Source organism: Podarcis liolepis, assembly GCF_965112155.1.
Source record: "Podarcis liolepis genome assembly, chromosome: 1".
NCBI lineage: Eukaryota > Metazoa > Chordata > Lepidosauria > Squamata > Lacertidae > Podarcis > Podarcis liolepis.
Window position 1 is genome coordinate 94,857,030 of NC_139554.1, and position 12,729 is coordinate 94,869,758.

A 12,729-nucleotide genomic window follows, 5' to 3' on the forward strand; every position below is an offset into this window, starting at 1 on the left:
TCAACCCAGGAAAAAAAAGTTTTCTTACTTCTTCCTTAGTGTTTAGTGCAGCAAAGGTAAACAGTGGTCTAACTATGATAGCAATTTGACCCCACCTCTCTCTCTCAGTCCCAGACATAGATGAGTCGTGCAATGCAAAGAGGTTTTCCATCACTACAACCCCCAGCATCCCTCAAAGCTGTTGCTCCTCTTGAAGATCTCCCTGGAATGTCAAGTGATTGGGCCATGAGAGGCTCACATGGAATGGAGAAACTGTGAGAATTTGGTGGGGCTGCCACAGAATCATGGAATGGGAGAGTTGGAAGGGGCCGCAAAAGTCATCTAGTCCAATCCCCTGCAATGTAGGAATCTTTTGCCTAATGTGGGGCTCAAACCCATGACCCTGAGGCTAAGAAGGAGACTTGGATCCAGAATGTGGCAGCTAGACTGGTGACTGGAAATGGCTACCATATATATATATATATATATATATATATATATATATATAACATCGGGCCTAAAGGATCTTTGTTTGCTCCCAGTATGTTCCCGAGCATGATGCAAAGTGTTGCTGCTTTAAAGCTCTAAATGGCCTCAGCATCTCCATCTGCATTGTTCAGTCTGGACACTGAGATCCAGCTCCAAGGGCCTTCTGCGAGAAGTGAAATTACAGGGAACCAGACAGAAGGTCTTACTGGTAGTGGCACCCACCCTGTGGAACGCCCTCTCATCAGATGTCAAGGAAATAAACAACCATTTGTCTTTCAGAAGCCAACTGAAGGCAGCCCTGTATAGGGAAGTTTTTAGTGTTTGATGTTTTATTGTTTTTAATATTTTGTTGAGAGCCACCCAGAGTGGCTGGGACAACTCAAACAGATGGGCAGCTTATTCTTATTCCCATGCTCTACCAAATGAGCTATCAGGTGGATTGTGGCAGAACAGAGACTAAAACAAAGATGTGTGCTCCCAAGACCACATTCCTAGCATGTTCACACTCTTGTTTCAGCAACATCTATGCTGGCTTGGTCATGTCCACAGAATGGAAGATGGCAGGATCCCCAGTGAGGTGTTCTATGGGTAGCTGGCTTCAGGCACCAGGCCTGCTGGCCGACCAACTCTGTGTTATAAAGACATCTCTGGTTCCAAGCATTATACATACACATTTTTATGAGATTCCATTCAGAAGGACTAACATTTCAGTAAATGTTAATAGGATCTGAGCAACTGAGATTCACCCTGCCTATGGAAAGAATGCTAGAATATCTCTTAATTACTATTAAAAATGTAATCAACTTAATAAAAAGAAAATAAGGTGTTCCAGCATTATCCAAAGTATAACACACAGGGGAAAGCATTAGAAGCATTCACTGACAGATCACGATAATCACGCAAAGCTTCAGTACAGCCGCTGTGGCTTCCCATGGCTTTTTAAATCCCATGACATTTCACAGAATGTTCCTCTAATTACTACAGAAACATTAAATGAAATGCCACAGACAGTTGTCATATATTTCTGTCAGTACAAATGTATAAAGTACAATAAATGTGCACTTTAAAATCTACAATCTCAAGATCAATAGCATGGTATATAGGAGCAACATATCAGGCGGTGGGGAAACACACTGAAAATACAAATGCAGCACATACATTTCAAAGTTAAGTCGGCACATTCCCCAACAGACCTTGGCTGAGTCTAGACTTGCAGCAGAATGAAGTGGGTTCTTTAAACTACTGGTGGGCAATAGCACTTTTGATAGTGACCTCATACAAAGCAAAAACAAAACAAAACAACCCTCCACATACGGCCCCATGCCCTCCCCTCTCCAAGTCTGCTCTGGAGGGTAGGGTGGACTCCCAGAACAGTGCATGTGGGGAGGACAGGGGAGATTATTTTGGCAAGCAAACAGAAATGCTTGCACTGATCAAACATTCTTCTTAATGTTAGGGTGAATGCCTCACAACGCTTCTAGCTCAGCTCTCTGCCTTTTTTTGCTGGTTTTCCTATTTGTGCTACATTTTTAATGTAAGGAAGCAATAAAAAAATGCGATCTCCAACTAGTAATATATCATTTCACCATACCACCACACACTGCACCCTACCGTCTCATTCTGCTGAATGTGTAGACCAGGTCTCTGTTTCTTCCAAGTAAGTACAACCAGTGCTTTTTTCTGCACCCTACTACTGCCACCTCCCCCCCCACACACACACATGTTAAAAGTGTGGCACTTACTGTAACAACTTCATGGAAAGTACTGGCACCTTTTTTTCAAACAAAACAAAACAAAGAAACAAAAAAAAACCACTGAGTACAATGCCCTGAGACACTGAAAATGGTTCCAAATGCTTCATTCACTGGCTTCTTTGCAAGTGCTCTTTCATGAAACAGCAAAGGAATCTTTAGTCATTCACCAGCTTTCTTGCCAAATCAAATCACCACATCAACCTGCTGGGAGGATGCTTTTCATCATTTCAGAGGACAGAACTATGCATCATTTGAAGTGTTCTGTGATTACGATTTTTGTTAATACCTACAAATCAGTGACTAAAATCAGAATATATTCGGAGTAGCGTGCAACTCAAAGCATCGTACGTCGCTTCATAAGACATTTAAGCAATGGTATAATTAATTACAGACTTGTGCAATTATGAGCTTGAAATTGTGAAATAAACTTACCTGAACATTAAACATGGCAATATGATGGAATTCACCACGACCACCTTGCTTAACAGGAACTGTCATAAAGAATTTATTGCCATCTTTAGAAAAAACTGGCTCCTCATTCTATAAAAATGAAATAGAATCAGAATTCTGTAATTTTCTGTTAAGCACTATGCTTGCCCGAGGGATCATATTACACCAATCCTGTAGTAGCTGCACAGGTTACCAATTTACCTCCAGGCACAACTGATAGTATTGGTGGCTCCTTTTAAAGTCCTAAGTGGTTTAAGTCCAAGATAACTTATGGGCCCCCACCTACCATTCATCTTGCTAACTCCCTAAGATGAGAAATAGGGAGGAATACTCCTAAGGTGGAATCACATCACTATACATGTGAAAAGCCTTGTGATCCTTGCCTGGTACATTAAATGTTATTAATTAAGATCTGACAGCTGTATACACCTGACACTGCTCCTATGCACCTGTTCCAGAATATCTGCTTGAAATGCCATCCCAATACCCTTGTGAGTTCAGTGTACTTCCAGAATTGGTAATACTTCTGCAGTTACTCCAATGCTTAAAAACCATTTTGTTTGCTTCTCTTAAGTTAATCTTTAATTTTTTTTCAGATTAATGGATCAACATAGTCTAGTTTAAAATGCGGACATTTACCAACATTTTATTAACAGCTAACGTATTAATGATACACATTTTCCATTCAAAGCAATTAATAATGTAAGTACCTGTTTAGAAAGCCACACTTCAGATGTAAACTCATATTTCTAAAAAGAAATAGATATAAAGTTATAAAATACATATACAAAATCTTGCTAATTGAAAATCATTGCATTTTGCATTTTCCTCTGTTACCTAGTTAAAATGCCACACAAACAGGAATAGCAGCAGGTTGCACTTTGAACCACATAGTTCCTATAACACAGGCAATTAAGATGGCCTTTTTTAGAGAGCGCGCGCATGCAATTTCTTTGTTGAAACACTGCCTTTTGATTTATTTCCAGGCATCAAAGTGCTGCTGCTGACCTTTGTTTAGGATGCTGAAGAACCACTTTTCCCTGCTGGAGTCTGCTTGCCAATTGGGCTAATCTTTGGAAGCTCTCCTGTGTGTCTCAACATCCCCAGAAATATGCTTATTTGAGACTGAGGGAGGACTCTTTTTTTTGGTAGCTGCACCTAGGCTTTCAAACCAGATTCCAAGGGAAACCCATGTTGTCTCCTCAGCAGTGACCTTTCAAAAACATCCCCTTTTTAGAAGGGGTTTTGGCTGTAAACTGCTGGAATTGGTATTAACTGTAAATATTTGAATTTTTTAAAATTGATGCATTGTGTTATTATATCCTGCTGCTGTTTTAATGTTAGGTTGTAAAGTATACTTAAGGATTTTACATGTTTCTGGATAATTTATGTTTTTATTTTCTTTTGTAAGGTGCTTTGAGCTCTTCAGAAAAAAGACAGGATACAAATATTTTAAAATAAATACATGAAGTGGTATCCTAAAGAAGATTAAATTAGCTACTGACCCTCTCAGGTGCTAAGACTGGCAGGAGGGCTTTCTTTGTTGTCTCTCCCCCCCCCCTCTCTCCCTCTCTCCCACACACACACACACACACTCCTACCCCTGTGTGCAGGGAACAGTGGCCTGGAAGAGGGCTTTCACTGTCGAACCCCCAAATTGCAGAACTCCCTTTTTATAGAGTTGCATCTAGCATCTTCTTTGTATAGCTTTTGCTGTACGACGAAGAAACATCACTTTTTCCTGGCTTTTGACAGTTAAGGGGTTTTGATTTATGGGACCTTCTTTTGCTAATTTTGTACTGTTCTGGCAATAATGGTTTTACTTGCTTTTATAACCGTAACTGTTTTATCTGTTCCTCTAAATGCCTGTTATACCTTATAAACAACTGAATAGGTAAATTAAATAGCATGTACTCGGTACTCAGCTCTGATCTAACTCCTGGAAAGTTTTGGATTGGTCACCACTAATTTGAGTAGGAAGGCTTTTAAAAACATATGTCATTTGTTTGGGAGTGAACGTGTATTTTGATAGCTAGCATTTCAATGATAGTATATCGGAAGCATACAAACAATGAACAATACACCTATATACAGTGTCTTTGCAACATAGCTCTGTCACACAATATCAAATAATGTTTGATTTTATTATTTCAGCCCATCATGACTGAATATTTATTTTATGGTTCTTTTGCTTAACAATTATACATCAAAAGGAAATATTTAGATTAGCTAACTGTTCAGTGAAAAAAGTGAGCAAATGCGTGTGCTTGAATAATATTTACAAAAAGTGTGTTATTAGGAAACATTTCTAAAATGCATGTAAACAGTAGTAAGGCTGAAGTTCTAAATCTCCTGCTATTTTTTATGATTCTCAGCCTTACTCTGAGAGTTGAACTCAAATGTTTTGCTTAGACATAAATCACACTTATGTCAATAACTCTGATAATGAAGAGTACTCTTGTGGTTACTAACACTGCTGGAACACAGATTTATCTTTGGCTAAAGGGCCAATTATTGGCACTGCTGTTTGCTAAGTGCTTCCAAAGACCCTACTGAGAATCCAAATGTTTCCTCGGTGTATTGAATTTTGGCAGGTAGAAATCTGTGTGGAACTCATGCTTCCTCTCCACACACCCAGCAGCCCTCCCTACTAGATTATCATGCCCAACTTTTGAGAGGAAGTAAAAGCATGGCAGCGGAGCAGGTGTTTGTGTGTTTTTCCATTCAGAACAATGTGTTCCACATTATTTCAACCCCAAGGTGAATTCTAACTCATGGAAATAAATTGGCCTCTGGCACTGGCAGGAAAACAAGCAAACAAATTAAAAATAAGGACCAAAAGCATGTGCTCTGCATACAGGGACAATAACTGTAAATCTATCCTATGAAAACGATAACAAAAATAAATTGCATACCATGCTACAAGCACCAGTTGTCGTCTCGCACACTGTAAGGATGGACAGGTTCTGAGGTCTGTTTAACCACCGCACGACAGTTTTAGTATTGCTGACCCACTTCACCATCATTATGTAATATTCTCTATGGCAGATACACATTTAAAAATACAGTGGTTATATTGTTCCCACATAAGCTGTGAAATTACATCCTGCGCACTGCGATAAAGGACACTGATCCATTATTCCACTCAGCATTATACTGGTAACAAACCACATTCCAAGACCGCATTCAGATTCAACATGCAAAACATACATAGTGAAATTATTGTACAGTGACTGTACAGTGGTACCTCTGGTTACGTACTTAATTCGTTCTGGAGGTCCGTTTTTAACCTGAAACTGTTCTTAACCTGAAGCACCACTTTAGCTAATGGGGCCTCCAACTGCTGGTGCGCTGTTCTCATCCTGAAGCAAAGTTCTTAACCAGAGGCACTATTTCTGGGTTAGCAGAGTTTGTAACCTGAAGCGTATGTAACCTGAGGTAACACTGTACTGTATTTTACAAAACTGACATAACAATTGGTTTACTGGTTACTGGCTGTCATGTTGCTCTTAACAACTTAAGTTGCCTTATGTTTTACAGTTTTGCTTTAGGTTTTGTAACAAACAGTAGTGTTTTCAGTGATATGAAGTAGTCAGAAATAATGTAAAATGCCAAGGACATTCTGCAAACACCCTGTGCAAAAAGGGTAGCCGACAAAGCAGCACAGATACTTGCGTCCATGGAAAAAAAGAAAAGAATAATAATAATCCCCAGCACTGTATTGCCAAATAGATTGCCTGCCTGCAAACATTTGTAGCTAAATCGGTTTTATCAGTGCTCCAGAAAAATGCTCTCTCCTTCTAAATCCTTGTTAGATTGCCATGATGAAACTGTTACCAAGACCACCTAGTACAATCTGTCATGTCTAGGCAGTTCAGTATATTATTTGTGGCTACTGACAAACAGCTATCACCTATCATACTCTACGAGCAGACTCCTTACCCACCAGACCTTCTATGAGAAATGTGGGCTGTTGAGGAGGCTGCGACACTCAGTGCTAGTACTGGGGGCGGGGTTAAGGTAAATGAAGGATACGCATCATTGTAACCTCATTAAGGTAAGTATCACTCCCAATCCACACACCCCAAAATTTCAGGGAATATCTTCACATTTTCTCTCATTTTTACAGGGAATTCCCAATGTTCAGGGGTGTTGACTTTTCACCTTTCTCTTCCACACAAAAGCCTCAGAAACAGCACCCCCCTAATTTAAGCTACTCTAGGAACCTGGGATGCAATTTTCAAGTACTGTACTGAGTGAAGCAAAACTCTATTATCTTATACAATGCTACACAAAAGACAGTGGCTTCAAGAATGCAACTCTAAGCACATTTTAGATCATAGCATATGGATAACATGACATTAATGTAGTTTTGATTAAATATTCATTATTGTTTTTACTGAAATATATATATGTATATTTCCAAACTGTAGGAATGATGAATCACACTTATGTATAGATATAGGTATAAACACACACACACAGACACACACGAGGTATTTCTACAGATGTGCATGCAAAGACTGAGAGATACAGTTCAGAACAGCATAGCTGAATGAATGAATGAATTCATAGTTGAATATGCCCTGACATCTGTGGCATTTGGGAATGTTTTACTACCCATTCTACCTGATGTTTAGCACCTATTTGATTAGCAATGAACTTTAACAAGTCATCTTTCTATGCATCACATACCATCTCTTTGGGAAAGTATGTTTTGGTGCTTTTCCCCTTTTAATTTGATGATTCAAATTGTTTGTATTAAAATGCATTCTAATACATTTATTAGAATAAAAAAACTGTCAGAATCCAGCCTGGGTCATCCAAACCCCAGCAGCACAGAGCAAGACCAAGAAAGAAATCTTAACATACACAGTCATTAGAGTAAGGACTGTTTTCAATGTATATACAGTAACACACAATTTCTGTGGAGTGGGGGAAGAAAGGATAGAAATTGGACAATCTCTCTCTCTCTCTCTCTCTCTCTCTTTCTTTCTTTCTCTCTCTCTCTCTCTCTCTCTCACACACACACCTTATATATGAATGGTTTATACTGCTTTAGAGCAGCAATATTCAGTAACCAGAGCATGATTTCATAGATAAAATGGATTTTCCTAGAAATGTACATGGTCCTCAAGGCTTCTGTAAAGTAACAGCAGAATGGATTTTTAAACGATCTCCAACTCAAAAAGAATATATCAAATGCATTGAGCTTTTAGTAAGAATGTATGAACCACAGTTTTAAAAACAAGACTGTTGTCACTTTGATCTGCAGCATTCTTGCAATCTTCCAGCTGGTGGGATATTACTTATGTGCCTACACTTGGTTGAAATGATTAGAGAAAGCCATGTTTGATAGTCAGAGCCAGAAGGATGAGTTAGAAGCATTTCCAGGTATGACTGAGTCTTGGTATGGTACAATCAGGTCACATCTACACTATATGTGCACATTTCTACCACTTTCACAGGCTTGGCTTCCCTCAAAGAATCCTGGATGGGCTTTACTAAGGTAATGGCTACAGGTTCTAGTTCTGGGATTGGTCAGTTTCCATAAATAACTTTGTGCTTAAAAGAGAAGGGAAGCATCAATATTCTAGGAATTCTATAAAAACTTTATTGGAATACAAGCCTATGAGTGGGATTACCAGTTTAAAGAGAGTGTCAATTTTGGGCATTAAATATGCAAAGAATTATCTGTGTTTCCAAGTAAGAAAAGAGATGGAACAGAAACTGGCAAGCTGTAACTTAGTGGCTATAGTCTCCTGATACTGGTTGGCTATGATGTCAAGAGAACCTGAACAGAGGTGGCCATACTCTGTAATGGTCCCTTGTGCAAAATCCTCTTCTTTTTGTAGGGGAGGCTCCAAATTGAGTTTGATGATATACCTGTATCCAACTACATACCTTCTGATCAGAGGTGAAATATGATTATGAAGAGAAGACGTTTAATTAAATATAATGTCTGTGTCTTCACTATCTAGAAATCATAGATCCATATTTATATTTAATATTAACTAACATGACAAAGCTATATTAGAATAATAATCTAATTAACACCAGTAACTTTAAATTCGTTCAGTTCGAAATTTAAGGATATTTGTGAGCTGGGTGGGCCCCTTAGATCCTATGGGCCCCATGCATCTCACTCCCAGTATGCTGTTTATGACAACCACTAAATCTGGACCAAGTTATTATGCAGAAAGGATTGTACTTCAGTTCCATTGCATTGTAATACATTGGCCATTACAAGCCTTATAATAAAGATACAGTCTATTTAAACCCAAGCTGATAGTCCTGCTGTTTTTTCCAGCTACATGTTACTTCCAGAAAACTGTTGCAGGACTGTTAACTTAAACCGAGATTAACTTCAATTTATTTGTGCATGTAGAGAGTCACAGATAGTTAATTTTCAGATGACATACTGCTTACCTTGATATAAAGCCATCTGGTGGCATGAGTTCCAATGTATGTGTTGGTCCATACAGATTGACTACGTATAACTTGACTGTTGGATTCATTTCTCCTGCCTTTGAAAAGAATGGATGAATAAGAGTGATATGTATTTGCAAAGACACAGAGAAGAACCACAGCTGTATGTCAAAATGTTAAAAGATGGATAGCATAGCTAACCAATTGTCATCGAATACATACATTAGTTGAATTCATGTGTCTTAACCAATTGTTGAGAATGCACAACCCTATGCTCCCAGCTATGAGGCCATGAATGACTACATACAAGAAAACATATTGTCAGGGGTTCAGGGACAGAGGCACAGGGGAGGCAGGAGATGGAGAGCGATGGGGATGAATCGCAGGACAGCGAGGAAGAGGATGACAATGACTCAAGGCATTCCATGAGTCTTTCCAGCAAATCAGAGGATTCCCAGAAGGGGGCGCCGGTGGTCAAGGCAAGGGGAGCCCCAGGGGGGACGTGTCAGGAGCAGGGGGCCAGAGGGGGATCCCAAAGTGGCAGCTGGGCGTCTGGACCAGCCTCCCCGCCAGAGTGCAGCAAAGGGGGTGGAGGTTCCAGTGTATCAGGAGAAGCAGCTCCGGCAGGAGAAAGGGAAGGGGGGTCGGAGCAAGCCACCCTCCCGGAAGGGGAGGGGAGTAGTGAAGGGAGTAGTGTAACTGTCAAAAGGAAGGTTAGAGGTTGGGCGCGCGCGCCAAGTTCAAATGTGGAGGCGCACAAGAACAGGGAGCCCGGAGGAGGAGCCAAGTCCCAAAGCCCGCAGGAGGGAGGGAGAGCAGTCTGGGGATTCCCCGGCAGGGGAATGCAGGAGGGGCGAAACCCCAGCGGGCAGGAAGACCCTGCGGAAAAGGAAAGAAAGGAAGAGGTGGAGCAGCGCAAGCCTCTTAAACTGGTGTAGGGGAGGGACGGACTCAGAGGGGACTTCAGCGGTCTAAGCGTAACAGACGTGGGGCTGCACGCCTCAGTTGTGGAACCAATAATGAACTGCAATAAACATCCTTGTATATAAGAAGAACTTGGCGTTGGTCTTTTGTGAGCTGAGACCTGAGGCAGCCCTGACACATATATTCCTGTAGGCCTGGTGGAATGTATTACATATCCAGAGTAAAATGATTTAAAAACATGGATTTTAATCTAAAATGGGGGGAAAGAACAACTATTATTGAAAACATTTACTTTCTGGATGGACTATTCTGACTCCTGTCTTTGTAGTTTGGGGAAAATGTGTACTGCATACACAAAATATTGTAAAAGTGGAGATCAGGCTTTCAAGTTAAGCTGTGTAAAAAGAAAGAAAAACACCTAACCTTAGTTATCACTTGCTTGCAGCCCAAATATGCTGCTGCCATGGTGTTACTTTGGTGTGTGTTTTTTAATCTTCTTCGTTGCTGACTGATTCTAGCTAATCAGGAATTATATAGTGACTACATTATCAAGGCATCAGAGAGCCAATCAGGACCACTTCACGACACCACTGAGGGCAAATGAATCTCTCAGATTGTCCTTATTCTGATGGGCGATGGATGTGTCATCACTGCTGCAGAAAGCAAGCAGTCTGGCATTCTTTTCTCATTGCATATGTGTTTTCACTGAAATAATTCAAGTCATAGATGGCCAGCTGCATGGCAGAATTTGGGCAGAACCTGAATGTGGATGTCATCCATATGCATTTCATTCCTTTCACTGAAATGTCCATTTGAATGTGTAATGCCATCCCAATAATGTTGCACTGAATCAACTACATATATTATGAGATTAGGATGAGGGAATGTTGCCTAAACAAGAGGGATGTGCTCTGTCTTCCCTGACACCCATCACCTTGTAAACACTTTTCACAAGGGGATGTCAAAGTTGCTGAAAAGGACTGGTGCTTTTTGTATGGGATGAAAGCATTTGTAAAAAGTGCCATGGAAACCCTATTTTGGCTCAGCAGCAGTCATAAATATTCCAGTAGTAATGAAGTGGAATACTGTACTGCAATAACAAAGTCCTTTGTCAATATTACCAGATCACTAGCTTCATAATTAATTACGGTGAATTGAAAGCTAACAGAAGTATTAAATAAAGGTAAAGGTTTTATTACCATAATTCTGCATTGCCTGTGATAAATGGAACTAGACTTTCATTTCCTCTTCCCAAAGCTTAATTTTATTGTACAGCTTGTCTTTAATTTTGTTTTCCTTTTGGCACTATAGAATAAGACATTGCTAAAGAAAACTAACAAAGCGATTCTAGAGATTAATTTTCCTGCTACTGAAAAGAAACAGGATATCAACTGATTTATTAAGTAAAAATAGTGTTGCCATTCAGTTGTAGGCACTGTCATATCATTTAACAATTTAATTTAGTTAAATGGAATAATTGTAACTGTCAAACAGATCCTATTACACGATAATATTATTAACTTGTTATGTTTATATTAGTTTTTATTTATGATTTACTAATATTGATAGGTGAATTCAAATATTCACAGCAAAAAAAATCCTTGAAATCTTGCTGATCCAAATGCTTGTAAAAAATACCCAAACCCTCCTGATGTGCATCATATGTAGTTATATTAATATATTATGTTGTCCTATACTAAACAAAAGAGCTTTTGCTTTGTTCTTTAATCCAGAAAAGAACAAAGCTTTTGTGGCTTTTTGAGAAAACAGTGTGTACAGTAATTTCTGTAAAAACCATGACAACAAAAAAATGGCTTCCTTTCCTTTTTGAAATAACTGTTTTGGTAACACTGAACACTATACCTTATGCAAGTAATGAAGATTGTATGTAAAGTTTCCTTACCTTTGGATAAGGGTACTGTTTTCCTCTGGGATACAGGAATCCAGTAAACCGGGGAATAACCATGTTTGGTACCAATGAGTCGTTTATCATAAGAAATGCCAGCCTCTCTCCATCAGGTGACCACCAGTGAGTTATGTGAGAATGAAGGAGCTCCTCTGGGGGAGGGGAGGGAAAATGTTCTTAAAACCCATGAAATTAACAATTTTCATATATAATTCAGATCCCAATCTGAGGGAAGAATCCCAATCCACTGGTGCCCACAACAGCTTCACCACTTTCTCCACTGTCGTCTAAAGTCTGACTGAAGATTGCTTTATATACACATTTTGCTACTGTTGGCAAACTTCCTACTGTTAAAAATAAATCAAACAGAGCAAACAGACAATGCTACATTATTTTGTACCAGTTAGGCCATAGCACAGCCAGGAGGCTGTGATTTTGTATATTCAATTAGATTAGTACTGTTTTGAAATCTGTTCTTCAATATCTCAAAAAAAAAAATTTTTTTTTTACTGCAAAAAGGCTTTTCTTTTCCTTTTTCGTAGATCTCATTCTCAGAATACTTAGAATTTCTGTGATTGTGGGGTTTCAGCTTACTTTATTCTTTCGAGCTGACCCAAGGTGGTGTGTCTGTTTCCTCTCCAGTAAACCTTTCTGCAGTCTCCTTAGCTGCTCACACTTCCTGATCTGAAAACACTCAATTGGAGGAGTAACCTCATGATATCTTTACCTAGTCTTCATCTGTGGAAAGCTGGAGAGGCTGCAGAGTGAAGACCACTGGTGGGATGATTTAATGAATGA

At 39.5% G+C, this 12,729-nt stretch overlaps 1 protein-coding gene across 3 annotated transcripts in view; it reads right to left on the reverse strand.

The window, feature by feature from the left end:
- DPP10 (dipeptidyl peptidase like 10) overlaps positions 1–12,729 on the reverse strand; it is a 559,151-nt gene that overhangs the window by 35,071 nt on the left and 511,351 nt on the right. For all 3 annotated transcript variants that reach the window (XM_083489332.1, XM_083489331.1, XM_083489333.1), the window contains 5 exons: positions 11,929–12,083; positions 9,102–9,199; positions 5,588–5,711; positions 3,383–3,421; positions 2,655–2,762 (listed from right to left, as the gene is read on the reverse strand). In XM_083489332.1, coding sequence (XP_083345458.1) covers positions 2,655–2,762; positions 3,383–3,421; positions 5,588–5,711; positions 9,102–9,199; positions 11,929–12,083 — 524 coding nt within the window. The remainder of the gene's footprint in view (positions 1–2,654; positions 2,763–3,382; positions 3,422–5,587; positions 5,712–9,101; positions 9,200–11,928; positions 12,084–12,729) is intronic.